Source organism: Felis catus, chromosome F1 (assembly GCF_018350175.1).
Source record: "Felis catus isolate Fca126 chromosome F1, F.catus_Fca126_mat1.0, whole genome shotgun sequence".
Classification (NCBI taxonomy): Eukaryota; Metazoa; Chordata; class Mammalia; order Carnivora; family Felidae; genus Felis; species Felis catus.
In genome coordinates, this window is record NC_058384.1 from 6,436,211 (window position 1) to 6,456,384 (window position 20,174).

Here is a 20,174-nt window from a genome sequence, read left to right on the forward strand (position 1 = left end):
CTGTCCACTAGGTTGTTAGATACTGTAAAGAAGGATCACACCCTCTTCATTTAAAAAACCTACAGCAAAGGGGCACCTGGGTGGCTCAGTCGGTTAAGCGTCCGACTTCGGCTCAGGTCATGATCTCGCAGCTCGTGAGTTCGAGCCCTGCATTGGGCTCTGGGCTGACAGCTCAGAGCCTGGAGCCTGCTTCGGATTCTGTGTCTCCCTCTCTCTCTGTCCCTCCCCCTGCTCACGCTCTGTCTCTGTCTCTCAATAAATAAATGTAAATAATTAATTAATTAATTAATTAGAAAACATCCTCTAGCCATATGAAAAAACTGAGCAAAAGGCTTTTTGCTTCGACTTGACATTTGCCCACAATGTTGCCAACAGATCCCAACAAGAAATTATCGATCCTTAGAAACATGTCCATCACAGGGGCGCCTGGGTGGCTCAGTTGGTTGAGCGTCCAACTTTGGCTCAGGTCATGATCTCACAGCTCATGAGTTCGAGCCCTGCATAGGGCTCTGTGCCGACAGCTCAGAGCCTGGAGCCTGCTTCACATTCTGTGTCTCCCTCTCTCTCTACCCCTTTCCTGCTTGCACTGTCTCTCTCTCTGTCAAAAATAAACATTAAAACAATTTTTTTGAGTTTATTTATTTTTGACAGAGAGACAGAGAGAGAGAGAGATGGAGCATGAGTAGGGGAGGTGCAGAGAGAGGGAGACACAGAATCCGAAGCAGGCTCCAGGCTCTGAACTGTCAGCACAGAGCCCGATGCGGGGCTTGAACTCACAGACCGTGAGATCATGACCTGAGCCAAAGTCGGACGCTCAACCGACTGAGCCACCTAGGCACCCCAAACATTAAAACAATTTTTTTTTTAAAAAAAATCTACAGCAGCTGTATACCTACTGTTGAATGAATGCCTATTTAACAGTAATCAACCCATTATCCCACCATTCAAAAAATTTCAAGACCCCATGACATAAGACATTATGCTAAGTACAATTAATTTACATATTTCTGGAAAGCTCTCAGTTCTACCTATAAAGAGCTTTGCAATTTAATTTGTGACGTATCAAATGATGACTCATTGTTGCAGTTTCTTTTTACAGCCTTTCAGTTTGTATCCCATAACTGAGGTGAGTTTCATGGTATTATGTTACACAGCAGGTCAGTGCTCGTTTTTTACATTATCATACAAAGGCTCTATGTTGTTATAAAAAGGATTGTATAAAGGTATTCAGGAGCTATGATAGAAGAGATAGCAGAATCAATACATTACGATTAAAGCAAGTATGCTCTAATCAGTTTTATGTAAAATTTTAGATTAATAGAGAACATTTATTAGATGAAAACTTCTTAACAAGTGGGGAGAAACAGGCACGTTTTGGAGCTGATTTTAAATACAGATGATCAATCTCCTTTTGTGAGAAGAAATCATTTACGATTTTTCCTTCACATATACAGTTGTGTATAGCCTCATTCGGTCTCAAAAAAAAAAAAAAAAAATGACCAAGAGCACGGATCTCCATAAACAACACAGGCGTAAACAAACATCTTCTATAATTACTAGTCAGATTTCAGTTCTTTCTTTGCACTGACAAAAGCATGCTATGCCATGGATGTGATCTCTGAAATCAGAATGCTCTGAAACACCCACCCGACTTCACCATAATCTATTTGATCCAGGCTGCTCGGAGACGGGGAATGTGAATACATGTGAATACGGTGCTTGCTGAATACACTCTGAGTACTGCATCTTTGTGAAAAGTGTGCAGGAACTCTTGTGGATCAATTACCAGATTTTTAAAATCTCAACATGATCGTGCACTTTCATCACTTCTCTTGGGGGCTGCTTCAGCTCCTCCTCTATTGGCATCGCCTTATCAGTAATGGAACGTAGGAAACTTCTCAAGGACAACAGTGGTAGACGAGGGCCCACAAAAACGGCATGCATGATGCGACCAGGCAGGGGATTCGCAAGGAGGTCTTTGGTTTGCAGAAAGTTTAATTTTAATAGGTCTAAGAAAACAGGAAAGGCCTCCATCCTTGCTCTGCTATATACTGTTTGTATTGCAAACAATTCTTGAGATTGCAGGTGTCTGCCTGAAGGCAGGTCACGGAAAGTCAGTGAAAACCAGGGCAACCCCAGCAACAGAAATTAACCTGCAGATCAGACAGGCAAATATGTATTTTAGAGAGCATTAATCCCACTGCAGCAATCAAACTGGACTTCACAAAATGAACAGAGACTCCGAACAACAAAAGCAACCAACAGCATCTATTCCAACATTGCAAATTTCTTAGATATTACAGATGTCACCCAACAGTGAGTGCATTTGCTTCCCATATGTGAACAAAACTAAGGCATCACAAGATCCATCTGAATGGAATGTTAACCTTCACTTAAAATTTTTTTTTTTTCTTTTCCTAGCTGACGACACAATTTTGGTATTATCACAACGGAGCTTCTGGCTGGAAAAAATTAAATTAATGGATGGATTAAAAAAAAGCTTAGAAACTTAAAAAAAAAATAAACAACTCTCAAATATCTATACTTGATGGTGTCAAGAGCCAAGATGAATGTGTTTCAATTGCAACTTCCAAACTAAACTCACAAATTACTACCATTATGCTAAGTGTTAGCTACCCCACTGTGCAGTTTTGCTTTGTGAATTTTTACCTTCCTCTATGAACACTTTTAGCCACTGATCGCACAGCCTTTCAATGTTTTCTGCCTTTTCCTTTAAATAAACTGGCTGTGGCTCCCTCCATCTGGTTCCCCTTCCGTCAGCAACCCTGCACCTGTTCACACCTCCTCTCCTGTTGGATTCCACTGAACATTTCCTCCTCTGCCAGGGCTATTCTGGCACTCACAACCTTTCTGTCATTCAATCCATCTGTCAGAAGTGAACTTTGTTTACCGCAAGCTTCTGCTTTCTTCTTCAAGAAGCGAAGCCCCTCAAGGTCATTGTCAAATGAACTGTCGGCACGGATTTAAATCCTCCCCTGCTAACCAGCAGAAGATGAAGTTCTGTTGTGTAATGCACTTGTGAAAATTACTTTGGGGTTCGGGAAGACAATAATTTGGAGTCAAAGTAGTAAGACGTGGTATTTTAATGATCATTTCTAAAACCAGACAGCTGATATGTATTTCCTTCATGTGTGTCTGCACTTATTATATCAAGTATGAACTATATGTATAAGAAGCAAAATAAAAGTTTTAAAGTGAAATCAAAATACCATAAACAAGTTTACACTATGCAAAAATTGCTTCGTACTATACAGCATTAACTTGAGGAATAAATATTTTCACTAATGAATTAGCCAAGGGAAAGAGTATTCCAATTAAGAAATTTTACACTGAAATGCTTACAATGTACAAATATGTACCATTTCAATTATAAGCTATATATTAACACACAGCTCCATTACTGCTTTGAGAAACTGAACCCAGGATATACAAATCAAGTGTGTTTTAAATTCCATCATTTAAAACAGGAACAATTCGGCTTCAATAGTATTCAAATAAATATATGTCGCCCAACAAACACACCATCTATCTACAGAAATGGAAGTTGTACCAATAGGCCAGTTCTGTGAAAAAAAATTTAACTCATCAAAATTAGGTGAAAATTATACTCTCAACTGAATTTATTCTGTCATCCATCCACAGCTAGCGAATAATTGCCCTCTTTTCATAAATCGGACATGAAATCACTTGATGCTGAATTCCTTACCGGTATTTTAGGCAACTGTATTCTTCAGGAAAAAGACAAACCAAAGACTCGATTCAATTTTCTTAGGACTTCTTTTCAGAAAAGATAAAAATTGAGGCTTTTGCCATTGACATAACATTGCAAGCAGGTTTTATTAATAAAAGCAGTCTAAAAACAAGTAATTTAAAATATGAATCTTAAGGGTTTGATTGATTAAATATTTACAATTTACCAAAAAGACTTTCTCAGAACAATTCTTCAGATGTATTAAGGAAAACTGTTGTGATGCTAAATATAAAAGCCAAAACAAAACCCGACAGAGACAGCTTCAAATCCGAGGGCTGAGACATTCTTTTTTAGCTCGAATTTCAATTTTATTACGAATCTCCAAAGTGCCCTGTGTCCTATAAATCATTCTGATCTAATATATATTATGTAATTTAATATGTGGATTTTTGGACGCAAAATGTGGATTCTTTGAGGTGCTTCCTTCTTTCAATTCCCCCCAAACGTGATTTCTAAATAATTTTCGTGTGGAGGAAATTTCAGAACTAGCATCTAATTCACCCGGCAGGTTTGTCTGCTCTTTTTCTGGGCATTTTTTTTTTTTTTTTTCCCCTGGAGTGTGATCTGTGCTTGAGGGGGTAGTTCAGTTACCTGGATGCCTGCTTCTGAATAGCACGGAAAGAGTCCCGGTAATTTGATCACTTCCATGGGCTGCTTTGCTACATACAAGAAAGAGGTGTGAGCAGAATGCCAGTTTCACAGGGCTGCTTAAATCACCGTGAAGGAACGTTTCATTCTTAGCTGACTGCGTTTCAGAAACACACTCGTAGGCTGGTTTCGGAAAATGTATATGGTAAGAATGTAAACAAATGAAAAACCACTCAGTCTCACATCACTTATGCTCACGCACAGATGCGGGAATGTGCACACGCGCACACACTTCTCCCCTCCAGAAGCACGTAAGAAAAAGGAAAGGGAGAGATTATCTCGATGACTTTTCCAAAGGGACTCATTGAAGGAATTTGGAGAATACTGTTAACATTCATCTGCCTAATGTGTGCTAGGCTTATTTTATGTTTTAAACGGAAAAGCTGGGAGAAAGTTGGAGATAGTTTGATACCAACACCTGAAACACACATTTTACAGGAAAAGTCGAGCGGCACTGAGGCAGGGCTGTGGCAGGGCGCAGGAGAGAGCAGTGGAGCAGCTTCTAAGGGCCCTGCTAGGTAGAGGCAGAGAGCTGATGTCATCCGCATTCTCTGATAGGAGTTTTCCTCAAACAGCATATGGACGTAGGACGGAAGGTAAAAATATTTCAACTCCGTAACAGAGAACTTGACCTTCCTTAATTTATCTACATTCTGAATGAGACTAACAGTTCTGCTTTTCTAAGAACTGAACATGATGAAAACGCAATGAGTTTTCCTCTGGTGTATTGATTTTTCTGCCCATCTATTCACGGAGTCTTTTAAAAGCAGAGGCTATTCCTTCTTCCGCCCCCTTCCTCAGTTACCTTAAGGCAAGACCTTCTCTTGGATGTGAAAATATCTGCAGGACCGCAGGACAAAGAACTGAGACATTTTCATAGAGTCGATCAAGGGGGAAGAGGCAGATCTGCGAGATTCTGTTCAGAGTGAGGAGAGACTAAATGTCAACTTTAAATCTGCCACAATCATTTACTAATGTGCTGCTGTATCAAATAAGTCTAATTTTTTGACAGGACCAAATTAGATTTATTGCAGAAACTGCTGCATAAATAGCATATGGCTATGTTATACCACCTATTTCAAATCCTGGTAACGTTTCCCCCTCCCCCTCCAAAATGAATAAATTGAGCCAAGCTACAAAGCTTCTGCAAAAAGAGAGAGAGAGAGAGAGAGAGAGAGAGAGAGAGAGAGGGAAATATACTAGTTCAAAAACAGATGTAGGAGATCTGCATTTCTTTGTTAAAGTAATAGTTTTAACCTGAAGGTCCCAACTCCAGATTTTAAAAAGAAAGGATTCCTTAATAAGTTATTGAATTTACTAGATCGTTTTCACCTTCCTTTCTTTCAGAAAGACTTAATCTTACTTTTGTTTTAAGGATTGGGGCTCGGATTTATGCCCAACATGTTGACGTTCAACCCACAGTTACAGGGGAAAGAAAAGAAGGCGAGCTGCTCTGAATCGAGAACGGTATCAGTCAGGTCACGAGAAATCACCAAGCACAAACGCACGCATCGTATGTTGGTTTGGGTTTTCATTTGTTAGAGACCCGGGTGGTAGAAATCACAGCAAAGAGTCTCCTCTGATTGTAAGTACAGCCTTGGTCCCGGAAACTCTCTGATGCATAAAATACATAAAGTGATCATTCCACGTTGCCACCCTGGACACATCAGGACGGCGGAAGGGCACAGACGGCGAAAACCAAGGTTGCGTGGGGGCCGGGACTGCAGCCCCCCGCCGCAAATTTCGAGATGGCCCAGTCTTCCCTTCTCAGTCCCTACCCCGAGAACCCACCCCCCGCCCCCAACTGTGCTACCGTTCCACTCCATTTTTCTTCTCGAACAAAAAGTTCCTGCTCTTCCGTGGATGGGAAAGACATTGCAAGGTCTTATCTCAGACCAATGGGCACACCACTGCAGACATCATGGCACTCGGCTACCCCGCAGACTCCCTCTCTGTGGTCAGTCTTCCCAGCTGCCCTATCTGTTACTGTCTGATTAGTTCTGCTAAGGAGCCCCTCCCCTGCCAGCTTTCGGCGCCATCTGTTCGACACAAGATGGCTGTTGCCCAGGAACCTAACACCGCCCTCCTACCTGGCACCCGGCTACCGTCCTTACCCCAAAGTGCTAACACAGGTTCTCACTGCTGGCAGAGTCAGGCTTTCATTACTACTACTTTGACAAGTGCAGGGTTGTTTGTAATTTCTCTTTTATCCTGATTTTGATTGTACAACCACCTCCCACTGATTCAGTTTGCTTCAGTTTTGTTGCTCACAGATTTTACTCTCCACATTAATCTCCCTCTGGCATGTTACTGCATCTGTTCCCTTTTTTATTATTAATTTTCAAATTCCCACCATTTTTGACAAAAAGGAGGTAATCTACACTCTGTTTCTGCCCATTTCATTTTCTTTAATTTGGAAGATAAGTATGAGAGCGTGCCAAAGAAGTTAATTCTCCGTTAACAGTTTATTTTCTGGCATCCCTAAGCCTTTGTATATGAAAAACAGATAGGAATAAATGTTGACTGAATCACAACAACGTCGCAACCGTTCCCGAATTTAATGAAAAGCAAACATAGGAAACAGCGTCTCAAAAGTTTATTAGTTACGTGAGTTGTCTCATGCTGTCATTCTTTCTTCCACTTTGAACAGATAACCCTTTGTGCAAATCAGTCTGAGCGCAAGACCTGAATTGGGGCTCCTCTACGGTTCCGAAATGGGCTCTGTCTCCACCGTGCATGAATTTTATCGTTCCTTAATATAATCATCATCTTTCCTCAGCCAAACACTGTGGACCTATTCAATAGCGACGGATCCTGAATCAATGCTTTATTTCGGAAACAGGTTCAGAATCCAGAACTGCCATCAGTGCAGTAAGGACAGAGCTTAAAGATATCCAACTTTGCAGGGGCCGCTTTCATTATTCCTTGTTTGACAAACAGTTACTGTCGGGAGTGGCAAGGTGGTTCTCCTCCAAAGACAAAGAGAGCCATTGAGGAGTGAGCACACGGGAAGTCGTATATTTAACAATACATTCTCTCCGTGTCCCCGACTTGTCACCACCACCGCCTTGCCATAAAAGGACTTGCCTAATCTGACCTTGCCTCAATGGCCCTGAAGTTTTCTAGACTGAGCAACGCGTTGTGCCTGCTAACGAATTTATTTTACACGAGTTCGCATCGGTGGCGTCATCCCTGAGCAGATGAGTGACGCCTCAAGATTTACAGAGCCCTGATTGCGTCTCAGTGATATTCATACTCACATTTATCCTCCTAAAATTACAGTTAAGATCTGTAGTAAATAAAGTACGGTGGGAGACTTTTTCCCAAGGGGACAGGAGATCCTCAGAAACAGAACCAGAGCTAGTGTAAAAGTCAAGCTATGCCCAGGCTGGTGAACCACACTTCAGACTAGCTGCTGGGAAACCAACCTTGAACCTGCTAAAACCCACTCTTAATGCCTCATCTTGAACACCACGCCCCACCTCCGCCCTTTGCATATATCCCAATAGTGACCTGTTAACTTTATTTGATATCCTTCTTCTGTTGGTATAGTTATATTTAGAATTACACTCTTGACACAGGCTGGATTCTTTTGGTAAATCTGGCTGGAAATAGGCTTCTTGGGGGGGGGGGGTTAGACACAATACAGGTGTTGGAGGGATACGTGACCAGACACTGGTGCCCTCCCTAAGGAATGCCTTCATACTCTGCCTGGCTCTCTGCCCTCCCTCAGGTGACTGGGGCCTGCTGTGGAGAGGTCACACAGAGCCAAGGTGGAACAGTGTTCCCCTCAGCTGGATACCAGCTTTACACACTGCTTCCAAATGCTTTCTGACCCATTTGGTGTCTGCTCTGAGTTCCTGAACTCAGGGAGCTACACTGTCTGCTAAGCCGATCTAACAGAGTAGTAGCTTAATAAAAACATGTTTAACTTGCACTGGGCCCTGGTCCCCAGTGAGACATGGCCCCAGGGGGGCACTGAGTGAAACTGGATATTCCTCAGACCTCTTCCTTTCTCAGGATCCTAAAAATGAGCTTTGATTCCAACATTTCACATCAATGAATCACTATATAATCTACTCGTGGGTATCAGGAAAACATTAAATAACAAGTAAGTAATGCCTGGTAATTTGTCTAGGCAACACTTCCAATTAGGAAGAGGTGTTTAAGAAGAAATTAGACGTCAAGTTACATTGTTTTAATTTACCTTAAATGAATATTGGAGATCAGAGCTCTCTTTTAGAAAAATATTCCTATTTAGAGGTACTGAAACCACCGTATTTTGTTTTAGCTTGTTTCTCCCCCCCCCCCCCCCCCCTTCCTATTTTCACTGAACTTGATGTTCATTGTTGTTGAGTCAGGCAAGTGCTGTGGGCAGTCCTTTCTCTGTTTCCTCTGGGCTTCTCCAGAAAATGAGTTGGCTGCCACCACCACCATGCTCCAGGCGGTGGGCCTGTGTGGCAGGGGAGAAGAAGAGACATCCCCAGCGTCGATTTTCATTGCACACACATTCGGGCTTCACGGAGCCGAGACGAGCGAGCCAGGGAAACTTAAGCAGAACCCGCAGACACACGTTCTCTGGCAGCGTCTGACTCCAACCTCTCCCGCCCCGGGGCTGCCCCGAGACCCCGGTTCTTAGTCCATCAAACAGGTGGAGAGAGGGGGCTCAGGCAACATGGTGTCCACCAGGGCAAAATGAAACGCCTTTGCTTTCCTGGCTCTCTGACAGCCTGTTCTCTCGGGTACCAGGTGGGGGAAGGGAAAGAGGATGCAATTTAAAACAGTCCCAAGGCCATCTATTTCAAGACTTGAAGATGTTGGTTGCACATATATCCATTTAAAAGTATTTTTGACACGTTCTCTGCTTAATTTATTCATGAAAGGAGCACAAGAAAAAAAAAATAAGCTTAACTTTTAAATGGAAACTGGAGGCTAAAAATTCTTCAATAAAACTCAGGAGGGGAAAAAAAAAAAAAAACCCAAAAAACTGAAGTTCACTGAGCAAGACGGCACGTCAATATTCTAGACTCTCCTTTGCAAATGAGGAGAGGTTGGGAGTTTGGTTTGTTGGCCTGAACCCGTCTGTCACCTGAAAATGAGAACAGTTCCTTCTCAATTTCCCCTAACAATAAAGAACAGAGGCAAAGTTATTCAACGTTTACGGACAATTTGCTCCCCTCAGCCAGAGGCCAAACGTGGTTCATGAGACCCGCCTCTTGGCCCATGAACTGAGGTTCCGCAATCCAAAGGGCATTTCTACTTAGCTTTGAAATACGTCTTTGCACTTATTTGTGAACAGGAGCCTCAGAGCACAGGCTCTGGAGTCTGACGGACCTGGTTCGAAGCCTGCCTCTTCCACTCGGGCCTCTTCCTTCCTACCCGGCTGCAGGATTTCATGCCTCAGCTTCCTCCAGCTTCCTCTAAGGTCTGAGAAGGCAGAGTGTTCAAGCTTCTTGTGTGAAAGCTTTTTGTTTTTTTAATTTTTGAAAATGTGTATTTATTTTTGAGAGAGAGAGTGTGAGTAGGGAAGGGGTAGAGAGAGAGAGAGACACACACACACACACAGAATCCAAAGCAGGCTCCAGGCTCTGAGCTGTCAGCACAGAGCCCGACACGGGGCTTGAACTCACAAATGTGAGATTATGACCTGAGTGGGAGTCAGATGCTTAACTGGCTGAGCCATCCAGGTGCCCTGAAAGGTGTTTTTTTTTGTTTTGTTTTGTTTTGTTTTTTTAATTTTTCTTTGCAAAGCACTGGTTTTATAAAATGGACTAAAAATGAATTACTGCAAAATTAAAAAAAATTTAAACATACAAAAAAATAAAGGTCACTGATCATGCACTTGGATAACTGGATAATGTGGCAATTTAAAGTAAAAGTTTGCGGGGTGAGTGGGTGGCCCGGTTGGTGAAGTGTCTGACTCTTGGTTTCAGTTCAGGTTGTGGTCTCACAGTAAGTGAGTTTGAGCCCCACGTCAGGCAGAGCCTGCTTAGGATCCTCTCTCTCCCTCTGTCTCTGCCTCTCCCCTGCTCGTGCTCTCTCTCTCTCAAAATAAATAAATAAACTTAAATAAACTAAAAGTTTCCAAACACTCCATTTCTGTATTTATCGCAGACTCGTAATTTACAGGCCACATTTCATGCCGCAAGGCTGTCAGGAGTCAGGCACAGCGCCTGGTTAGTGCTAGATGCTCATTTATGCATCCTTTACATCTCTCTTTTTGTATTCTGAGAGTTCTCTACTTAAAACCACAAAGCAACCCTGTACAGAACTCCTCCCCAGTCAGAGCGCCTCTCCTTGCTCAGTGCAACTCTCCTCCCTTCCTCAGGCACCTCTGCTGAGACTGCCAGGCCCCCAGCACCCAAAAGGGTGTGTGTGCACATGACCCGTGTGCATCCAAGGGGTGGCTGTGCAATTGGAAGAGGACAAGCTAGGATGCCCCAGTCTTACAGTCTGAAATCAAGGGCATGTCCTCTACCTCCAGTTCAGAATGAAGGACGTGACTCCATGGTGTGGAAGAACCTGAAAGGAGGAGGCAACATTCAGAAAGAAGTCCAGCCTTGTGATTGGCAGGGAAGGACAGCAGACTGGTGCGACCCCCGAGTCCCTGCTCCAAGAAAGCCCGAGGCCAGCTGCATCCGGATTTTACGTGGGCTGATTATCAGACTAATCAATTCCCTCTTTCTGGGAATTACCTCAACCAGAGTCCTGACATTCAACAAGCATTTGCAATAATTATTATGTGGAAGGAAGCTACGTGCTCTCCAACGTTCTGGAAAGGAAGCTTAATCACCTTTCCCCAAGTAACCCACCCACCATAACAGGAAAACCTGTTGTACCCTTTCTCAATTTCAAAAAGATACAGATACTACATTTCACGTTAATATCTCTCCAGGTCATAGGTCAGATCTTCCCCCTTTGGGTCTGGAAAGGAGGGAAGAGCAGAATACCCATTTTATGGGCATCACGGAGCTTCCTGCTCTGAGAAAGTCTTTGAAGTACGTATCACTGAAAACATCATTTATATAAAAGAGGAAATAAACATTTGAAAGGTAGCCCTGCTGAGATAAGCTTCAGCCTGCAGGTTTGATGGCAGGTTGGTCTCCCTTGTGTTTTGGGCGTAGGGCCACTCAAGTTCTAAATTCTCTGGAAAGTAAACAGAAGGCTTCCTGCAGTAATTCCCCTCCAGATCGGATCTGAGAAAACGATGCAGGATTCAAAAGAATATGCTTCAATACAGGTACAGTAGGGATGGAGAAGCGTGTAACAACAATCATCTAAACGTTCTGAAATGGGTTGTTTTAACACATTGTATCATAAAGTAATCTACCCGCATGGATGTAAATGATAGTCTCGCAAGAGGGATTGAAATCCAGGAGCTCTGTAAAAATGTTTGGACATGTCGAAAGCAAATATGTGAAGGAATTTCCACTTTTTTATAAAGGCCCCTCCTTCCTCTTGGGTAAAAATGAAGTGAAGAAAGTGAAGGAGAATGAGAGTTGTATTATAACATGTTAAGTGACTAAGGCAAAATAATGACCTGAAAACACTGTTTCCTACGAAAAACCCAAGCCAAGATTAAAACACACTGACATGTATTTATATCAGTGTACAAGGGAGCAGCTAACACTTATTTCTAGCATAAATTTACACCGCTGATTTCTTCAGTTGTATTTTCGGGGACAACTGCATGAATCCTTTTCCTGGTAATCTACACAGAAATACAGCGGGATGGATAATGGTACAAGGCGTGCCAGGCAAGCTGCTGGGGTTGAAAACCTGCTTCTGTAACATGTCAGCTGTGTGACCTTAGATGAATCATTTTACTTCTCTGCACCCTGCCTACCTCAGCTGTAAAACAGCCTGTACCTTATACAGCTATAAGGGGGGAGGTACCAAATTAAAAGCTCTGAGCTCAGATCCTGGAACACAGAAGGGGTTCGGTAAGTGATGGCCATTGCCGCCAGCCACTACCCCTGTTCTTATTTTTGAAAGAGCCACCACATGATCTAGCATGGTTCCAGGTAGATCTTAAGATGGATATATTCTTCATCTCAGAGACTGATACTCTTAGATATTTAAACAACAAGTTGTGTGTATTTAACTCACTCTCGTATATACAGGTGCACCCCGACCCAGAATGCCCATCGTTCCCATTTTCCTGCTTCCAAAATGCTGCTGAGCTCGTAAGACGCTGTCCAGTTCTCTGTCCCTGTGATGCTTTATCTGGAATCTCCCCTCTGGATCTTTTCATTTATCTCACCAACTCTGTGTATTTTCTTTTCTTCCCTAGCAGCCTGTAAGTTTCTGAGGGCCAGCATCTGAAGCTATTTTATATTTCTGCCTCCTAACATCCCTGGCACAGTGTCTTGCGATAGGATATGCTTCACGTGGAATGAGCAAATAAATGAGCAGATATTTTAAGATGTGTTTGAAAGTTTGTTATGGAAAAGGAAGAAGTCATTTGAATAAGACTAGTAATAAAGACATAACTGGAAGAAGGAAGCCTCGCTTTTGTTTTCATGTATGCTAGGCTATATACACTTATCGATCATGTTTATTAGGCACTGCTTTCAGAGGGGCCACCTCTCAATTACAAAAAATGCTAATTTGGAAGTGTGTGTGTGTTTAAGAGGGAAAGAGAGAGAGAGGTTTTTAAGGGAGCATATTTAGGTGAGAGCCGTGGTATACTTTATCAACCCTACTTGAATTGTCAGAATGTCTATCATTTGATCCTGCTATAAACATGTACGTTCATACAAAGTTAAAAATGAAAACAAAAAGCTATTTCTATCTTATCTCCATCTTACATTTTTACCCTGATATATTTTAGTGTATCAATGTACTGAATTATATTAATATATCAATATATTAATATAATAATTATGTTCAGCATATCAATATACTATATCTGTATTAATACTGTTGAAAGAACAGTCATAAACTTGCAAAACACTGGCCGTCCCTGTAATGACTTACTAAGCTCCAACTCTTCGCAAAGGGCTGAGCCAGGTGCTTGGAGAAATAGAACATTAATAAGACCTCCCACTCTCATTCCAGAAGGGAAGAAAAGCAAGTACTTAAAAGCCTTCAGAGTATTAATTCATTTTTTTCGGATTTTCACTGTTCCTGTCCCTGTTTGGAGGGATTCACTCAGGGGCAGAGCCTTCAGCTCTGAGTGGGAAGGAAGATTCAGAGGGAAATGTGCTCCCCTGTGGCAGGGCCATCTGGGAGGGCGACAGTGGAAAACTCAGGACTTTGGACAAACCTGGAAAGGAAGGTAAGATTACAATAGGGCTAGAGAAGGTCATAGGGGTATTCTAAGTGTAGGCAACAACAGGGGAGAAAAGCCCCAAAGTGCAATTTGGCTGTGTCATTGGCACGCAAGCAAGGAAAAAACTGGAGGGGCTGGATACCTGCCCCCCCCCCCCCCGCACTACCCTCAGTGGTCTGAACCCTCTGAAGCAACGCCACCCAATGGAAGGTTTCAGCAGCAGGTGACGGAGTCAAGGCAGAGCTTAAAAACCTTCAACTGGCAGAGGCTTGAGGAACAGACTGGGAGGATGCTACAGGGGAACGTTTCCATGGCCCTTGTGAGAGGTCAGCAGAGCCTAAGTTACAATGAATATAAATAAATTGGAGGCATGAAAGACGCTTCAAAGAAATCTTTGAAATTCAAACTAAGGAAAGGTCTTAAACAAAGAATACTCCAAGCAATTTAAATGCCTAATGTCAGGAAATAAGGCACTTCATAATGGGGTGTCTTAAATTACTGTTAGAATCATTGACTGTTGGGGCTAGAAGGAAACTCAAAAATCAGTTTGTAACCTCATTTTATAGGTAAGCAAGCAGGTTCAAAGAATTAAGTAACTTTTCAAAAGTTACAAAGATAGCGAATGCCCCAGGAAAGGATTCCCAAATTCTGCTTTGTGTCCCTTGGATGCCTGGGGAGGGGGCTGCCCTAAGAAAAGCATGTGGCTTTGTTATTCCATCCTGTGCATCATTCTATATTATTTCCTTATTTATTTTTGAGAGAGAGAGAGAGAGAGAGAGAGAGAGAGAGAATGAGCAGGGGAGGGGCAGAGAGAGAGGGGGACAGAGGATCAGAAGCAGACTCTTCCCTGACAGCAACAAGCCCCATGCGGGCTTCAGACTCACAAACCTTGAGATCATGACCTGAGCCGAGGTTGGGAGCTCGACGTCCCCAGGCGCCCCTCTGTTTTGTTTTCTTGTGCCCTGATGTCCCCTTCAGTATCCTTGGCTGGTGGCTCTTTTCCATCCTACTCTACAAGCATGGCCCTCTCGTGCTCTCACCCATCTCCTTGGCTACAACTAGTAGCTTTATGTCGAAGCATCCAGCGAAGAGTCTCAGGTCTTGACCTTTCTCCTCACACTGGACCTGCACTGCACATCTCCACTCAAGTCCCAAAACACAGTGTATTATTTTTCTCTGTTACTCCTTTTAAGTTTCCCAGTTGAACTAATGGTTCATCCAGTTAACATGGGAGTCACCTTTAATTCTGGCCTCTCTCATTTGCTACCCCATGCCTCCTGTTTGTTTTGTTTTGTTTTGTTTTTTAATGTTTATTTATAGTGGAGAAAGAGAGAGACAGCATGAGCAGGGGAGGTGCAGAGAGAGAGGGAGACACAGAATCTGAAGTAGGCTCCAGGCTCTGAGCTGTCAGCACAGAGCTTGACATGGGCTCAAACCCATGAAACATGAGATGAAGACCTGAGCTGAAGTCAGATGTTTAATCAACTGAGCCACCCAGGTGCCCCTACCCTAAATGCTTCTTAAAGATGCTATTTTCCTTCTGTTTTACTGGCAAAGCCATGCCCAGGATTCATTACTAACCCCTGGACTTACATTTGAATCCAGGCCCTTGTCAAGCGTCTCTTTGTTGGCCAATCTACAATTAACTTCCATTTACCTTCTTTAAGTACATGTTTGGGGGCACCTGGGTGGCACAGTTGGTTGAGTGTCCAACTCTTGATTTTGGCTCAGGTCGTGATCCCAGGGTCATGGAATCAAGTCCCTGTCAGGCTCTGCACTGAGCGTGGAGCTTGTTTTGAGATTCTCCCTCTCTCTCTCTCTCTCTCTCTCTCTCTGCCCCTGTCTCCCACTCTCTCTGTCTCTCTCTAAATTAAAAAAAATTAAATAATTTTTAAAAAATAAATAAATACATATTTGAACCCCTTATAGTCCAAGCTCTCTTGACTTCTTCCTTGAACAGCACAGCCTCCTAACTGAGGGGTTGGTAAATTTTCTCTGTCAAGGGCCAGACGATAAATATTTTAAGGTTTTGAGGACCATACTCAATTCTGCCATAATAGTCTTAATACATAATGCATAAGGGATAATCATGGCTGTGTCCAGTAAAACTTTAGTTATGGATATATAATTTTTACGTGTCACAAAACATTATTTTTCTTTTGTTTTTTTCCCTAACCATTTAAAAATATAAAAACCCTTTTTAGCTCATGGCCCAAAACAGACAACAGGCCATGTTTGCAGGCCGTAGTTGCTGACTCTGCCCTAACTGGTCCTCCTGTTCCCACATCAGCTCTCCGAGTTTGCTCTCCACAATGCTGAGGTCAACCCAAAGAGTTGACCATGTTGACAGCCTTGCTTAAATACATCAAGAGTAACCCATTACTCTCAGAATGGCCCAAACTGCAGAATACAGATCACAAGGCCCTTCCTCTGGTCCCTGTTTGCCTCTCCTGGCTTATCCCCTGCCAAACATCTAACCTGATTGTAGAGTTTATACTCCCTCTCAGCTTCCTGTCTGTACATATATATCGCTCCATCCACCTTCTTCTACTTTGAGAACTGCTACTCAAGAACTTATTAATCACAGTAGCTACCAAACATCTCCTCTTCCAGAAAGTTTTCCCTATCATCTTCACCTCCAATGTACAACGAGCCGATTCTTCTTCCTAGGTGCTCCTGTGGTAGTATTTATTCCTGTTACTGCATTTTTATCACACTCTGCTCTAACTGCATATATAGAGCTGGCTCTGTACTAGAGTGTGAGCAACCTAAGGATAAGAACTGAATCTTATGTTTTTCTCTATGCCCAAGACCAAGTAATGTACTTGAAAGATACTAGGTGTCCAATAAATAGATGGTGGATGAGTAAATGTTGTACTTACCAGCTGGGTACTTCCATAAATGTTCAATTTCTATTTTCCTTCTTTTTTTTTTTTTAAGTATTCAGTATATCCAACATGGGGCTCGAACCCACAACCCAGAGATCAAGAGTCTCATGCCCCAGTGATGGAGCCAGCTGGGCACCCCTCTATTTTCCGTGTTTAAGTCCAAGTGGACAATAAAGGGAAATAGCAAACAAGTGATGGGTTATTTTTGTTTCAGATTGCTCTACGGATTAATATGCTAGTTTATACGTTTCCTTTCCCTAGATCACCTCCATCCTTATCTTGTCATTACTTACAACATTGTTTTCATATTCTATGTCAAACTTTGTTTAGACTATGTCATTCAAAATGTTAAAGTTAAGGCTAAGTGAAGAGCTACCTGTGTGGGATGTATTTATTTCCACTGGTCTACATGGGAAAAGAAGACATAATGTTTCTCAGCCACATACTTGAGTATACCGAATCAATACAGAATGTTGAGGGAAAGCAAATTCTAAAAAGCCCAAAAAAGTGTATCAGAAATATTTAGCCCAACAACCACATCCCATTTTTAGAGCAAAAGAGAGATACACATAGTTCTTTGCTTTTTTAATTGTCCTCTTTAAATTTATGAATGTGGATTTTATAAAACGTGAACGCAGACTAAATGTAAAATGCTTACAAAAGAGTACTGCACTCAGAAAATGGGTAATTTTTTTTCTGTAAAACTAGTTTTCAATTTCTGTAGACTAGCTGTAAATAAAGCCCAACAGAAAAAGCTTTCTATGGAACCAAGCAACACCATTTTCCTCAAGAACAAAGGAATTAGTTACTACGAGTCCATTTTCAGCAGTCGCTGTACCTTAAATATGCTCCTCTTACAAGAAACTGGTCTTGTCAGACAGTACAAATTGATACGGTGCAGGAACACTCCCTACAGGACTTCGACTTCAGAAATTAACTAAGACAGAATGGCGAAGGGAACAAAACCAGCATTAATATTTATTTACTGAAGCCCAGCCACACTGAGACGTTAAAGGCTGTCCCGTTTCTGTCGTTGGCAGTGCTTAGCACACAAATGGTTGTTTCAGAAGAACAACTATTAACTATCATGACACAGCTAAATTTCAAAACTTCTAAGATTAAATAATCCATAGGAACTATCTTGACATTACATTCTCAGGTCTACAGCACAACACTTTGAACGGGCATGAAAAGAACAGCTATTATTCTGTAGGAGTAAGCAGTTTCTTCTCATAAAAAGTGTTTTATCTATTGGGATTTTTCCAGATATCACACATGTATAAATGATTTATTTTCTTTCTTTCTTTTTCTCTCTCTCTTTCTTCTCTTTCTCTTGCATTGTTTAAAAGCAAAGTTGGCAAACCATTTGGAATATTATCATAACAAAATGTTTTTAACAAAGTTTGATTTTAACAGAACTAGAGGCATCTTAACACTAACCCAAAACTTTGGGAGGTTCACCAACCCCTAGAATATTTTTTTCTCCAAATGCAGGCTGTTCAAGTGGTGCTTTTCCTCCATCTGTTATCATACCGTGCTCAGAATTACATTGTCATATTTAATGTAAAAGGGATCAGTCCCCTTTCGTAGTTTAAATTCAACATATTACGATGATGAAAAGACCAGGGATTTTCTAATTTATGAGCCACATCAAAGCTTATAAACTTACATGTGTATTTAGACAAAGTTCTCTGTAAAAACGGAAAAACTGTAAGAACTGAACTAAATGCTTGATCTGAAAAATGAAAAATCGTACTAGAATTCAAAGTGAGAAGAAACCACTTATATGGGTAACATGAAATTTTACAACCTCTATTTGAATTTCTGTGTGTATGCATTTGTGTGCGTGCGTGTGTGTGTGTGTGTGTGTGTGTGTGTGCGTGTGTGTGTGTTTTCCACACAGCAAATTATACAGCGCTTGCTACCTAAAATGTCTCATCGTAACCCAGGGCTGAGCTATACGTTCACTAAAGTTTCACAACATTGACAATCACCTCACAGTACCTCATGACAGAAGCCATGTAATTTGAGACCACAGTGGTACAGGGCACAGTTATAATAACCGTTTGAACATGAACAGTGTCAATCGATTCCATCTCTAAATTCTATCCCTTCTTAGGACTCAGGTTCCTTATTTTGTATCAGTTACATCCTAGTTTGCATCTTGGGATGCCTTCTACTTGGGTCTCTTTCACCACTGACAGTATCTGATTCTTTTCCTAAATATATTTCCTCAGATCTTTCAGTTCAACATTTTTATTAGACACAGAATTAACAGGAGAGGTACTGGTGGTGGTAGGAGGAACATGTCATGTTGCTCATCTTGATAGAGAATCACCTAAATATTTGAGCATTGCCGATGAAAGGTTTTGTAATATATCATAATTCCCTGCCACACTTATCATTCACATGTCTGGGTGTTTTGCTTTCCACATCTCCACTTCTCTTAATATGCCTGAAAGCTGTGTGTGAATTGAATGACTAAGACGAACTCTAACAACTGTTTGGAAGCCGGTGGCAAAAATCAGTGGGATGGAATTGGTGCTCTGGCGCGTAATGGGATTAGGGGTACCTGGTGAGGTGCAGTTGGTGCTGGGACTCGCTCAGCAGATCTGTCAGTTGCAGGCACTCCTCTCTGGCCCCGGCTGCCTTCTGCTGCTCCCGTTCCAAGTGCTGTTTGCTTTCACTGACTTCTAATCTCAATTTCTCTATTTCCTTAGGTAGAGAGGGGGCGGGGGGGAAGCATCCATATAAACTATATGCACTTGAATTCAAAATTATCTCATTTTTATTTTCACCATGAATTTTAATGGGATGAAAAATTATTAGAAAATTTAGGCTAGCTTCCATTTTATGACAAAGGGAATTAACCCAGCCAAAAATGCACATTAGTGAGGTTTTTTTGGATCGTAAGATGAAGTCTAATTTCAGAAATGAAATGATTAAATGAGAGTAGTCAAAATGGATAATCTGCACTTTCATTCTTAAGGCTTGGTCCTTTTAAAAACCGTATTAACTTAAAAATGTCACTACTTTAAAAATACAACATTTTCATTTGTGAGATTAGATCAGATACATGCAGTGATTTACTTCAAATATGTGACTCTGTTCTGAAAGGTATATTTATGGTTTCATTTGGATGTTTTGAAAGCCAAACTGAAGGGTAAATTGTTACACCTTTTTAAAAAATGTGAGGTGTAAAAGAAGGCATCATTATGATGCTCAACATTATTTGGAAAAAAATACTTTTTAGGAAAAAAATATAGCATGAGAACCGTCAAGCCTTTAGAGTATATGAGATTTTTGAGCTAAAACAATATTACACTAAAATTGCATTAAAAGGCAACAAAAGCACTCTACAGTTAATAAATATGAACATCTAAAATATATAAAAATTTATGACATATAAAAATTTATGATATATAAAAATTTATGATTCTCTAGTCTCAGGATGAAATTATCCCCATCTTACTGAAACGCAAATATTTTGAAGCAAAAAATACCTTATATGGAACACAGTTTTAAATAGTTCACACATTAAAGGATAATTATTTATCATACAACATCTATAAATTAACAAAAAATAAAAGAT

General features: G+C 41.4%; 1 protein-coding gene and 1 long non-coding RNA gene across 24 annotated transcripts in view; one reads left to right on the top strand and one right to left on the bottom strand.

Annotated features, from left to right (window-relative positions):
- SDCCAG8 (SHH signaling and ciliogenesis regulator SDCCAG8) overlaps positions 1-20,174 on the bottom strand; it is a 246,891-nt gene that overhangs the window by 107,140 nt on the left and 119,577 nt on the right. For 17 of the 23 annotated variants that reach the window (XM_023247420.2, XM_045049307.1, XM_023247417.2 and 14 more), the window contains 2 exons: positions 19,155-19,297; positions 5,226-5,336 (listed from right to left, as the gene is read on the bottom strand). In XM_023247420.2, the coding sequence (XP_023103188.2) occupies positions 5,226-5,336; positions 19,155-19,297 (254 nt within the window). Of the gene's footprint in view, positions 1-4,363; positions 4,432-5,225; positions 5,337-19,154; positions 19,298-20,174 lie in introns of all 23 variants that reach the window. The other 6 variants (XM_023247423.2, XM_023247422.2, XM_045049315.1 and 3 more) reach the window with 2 other exon arrangements.
- Positions 6,221-7,950, top strand: LOC123382919. Its single transcript, XR_006592072.1, has 2 exons — positions 6,221-6,377; positions 7,071-7,950. It is a non-coding gene; the product is annotated as an uncharacterized LOC123382919 (long non-coding RNA).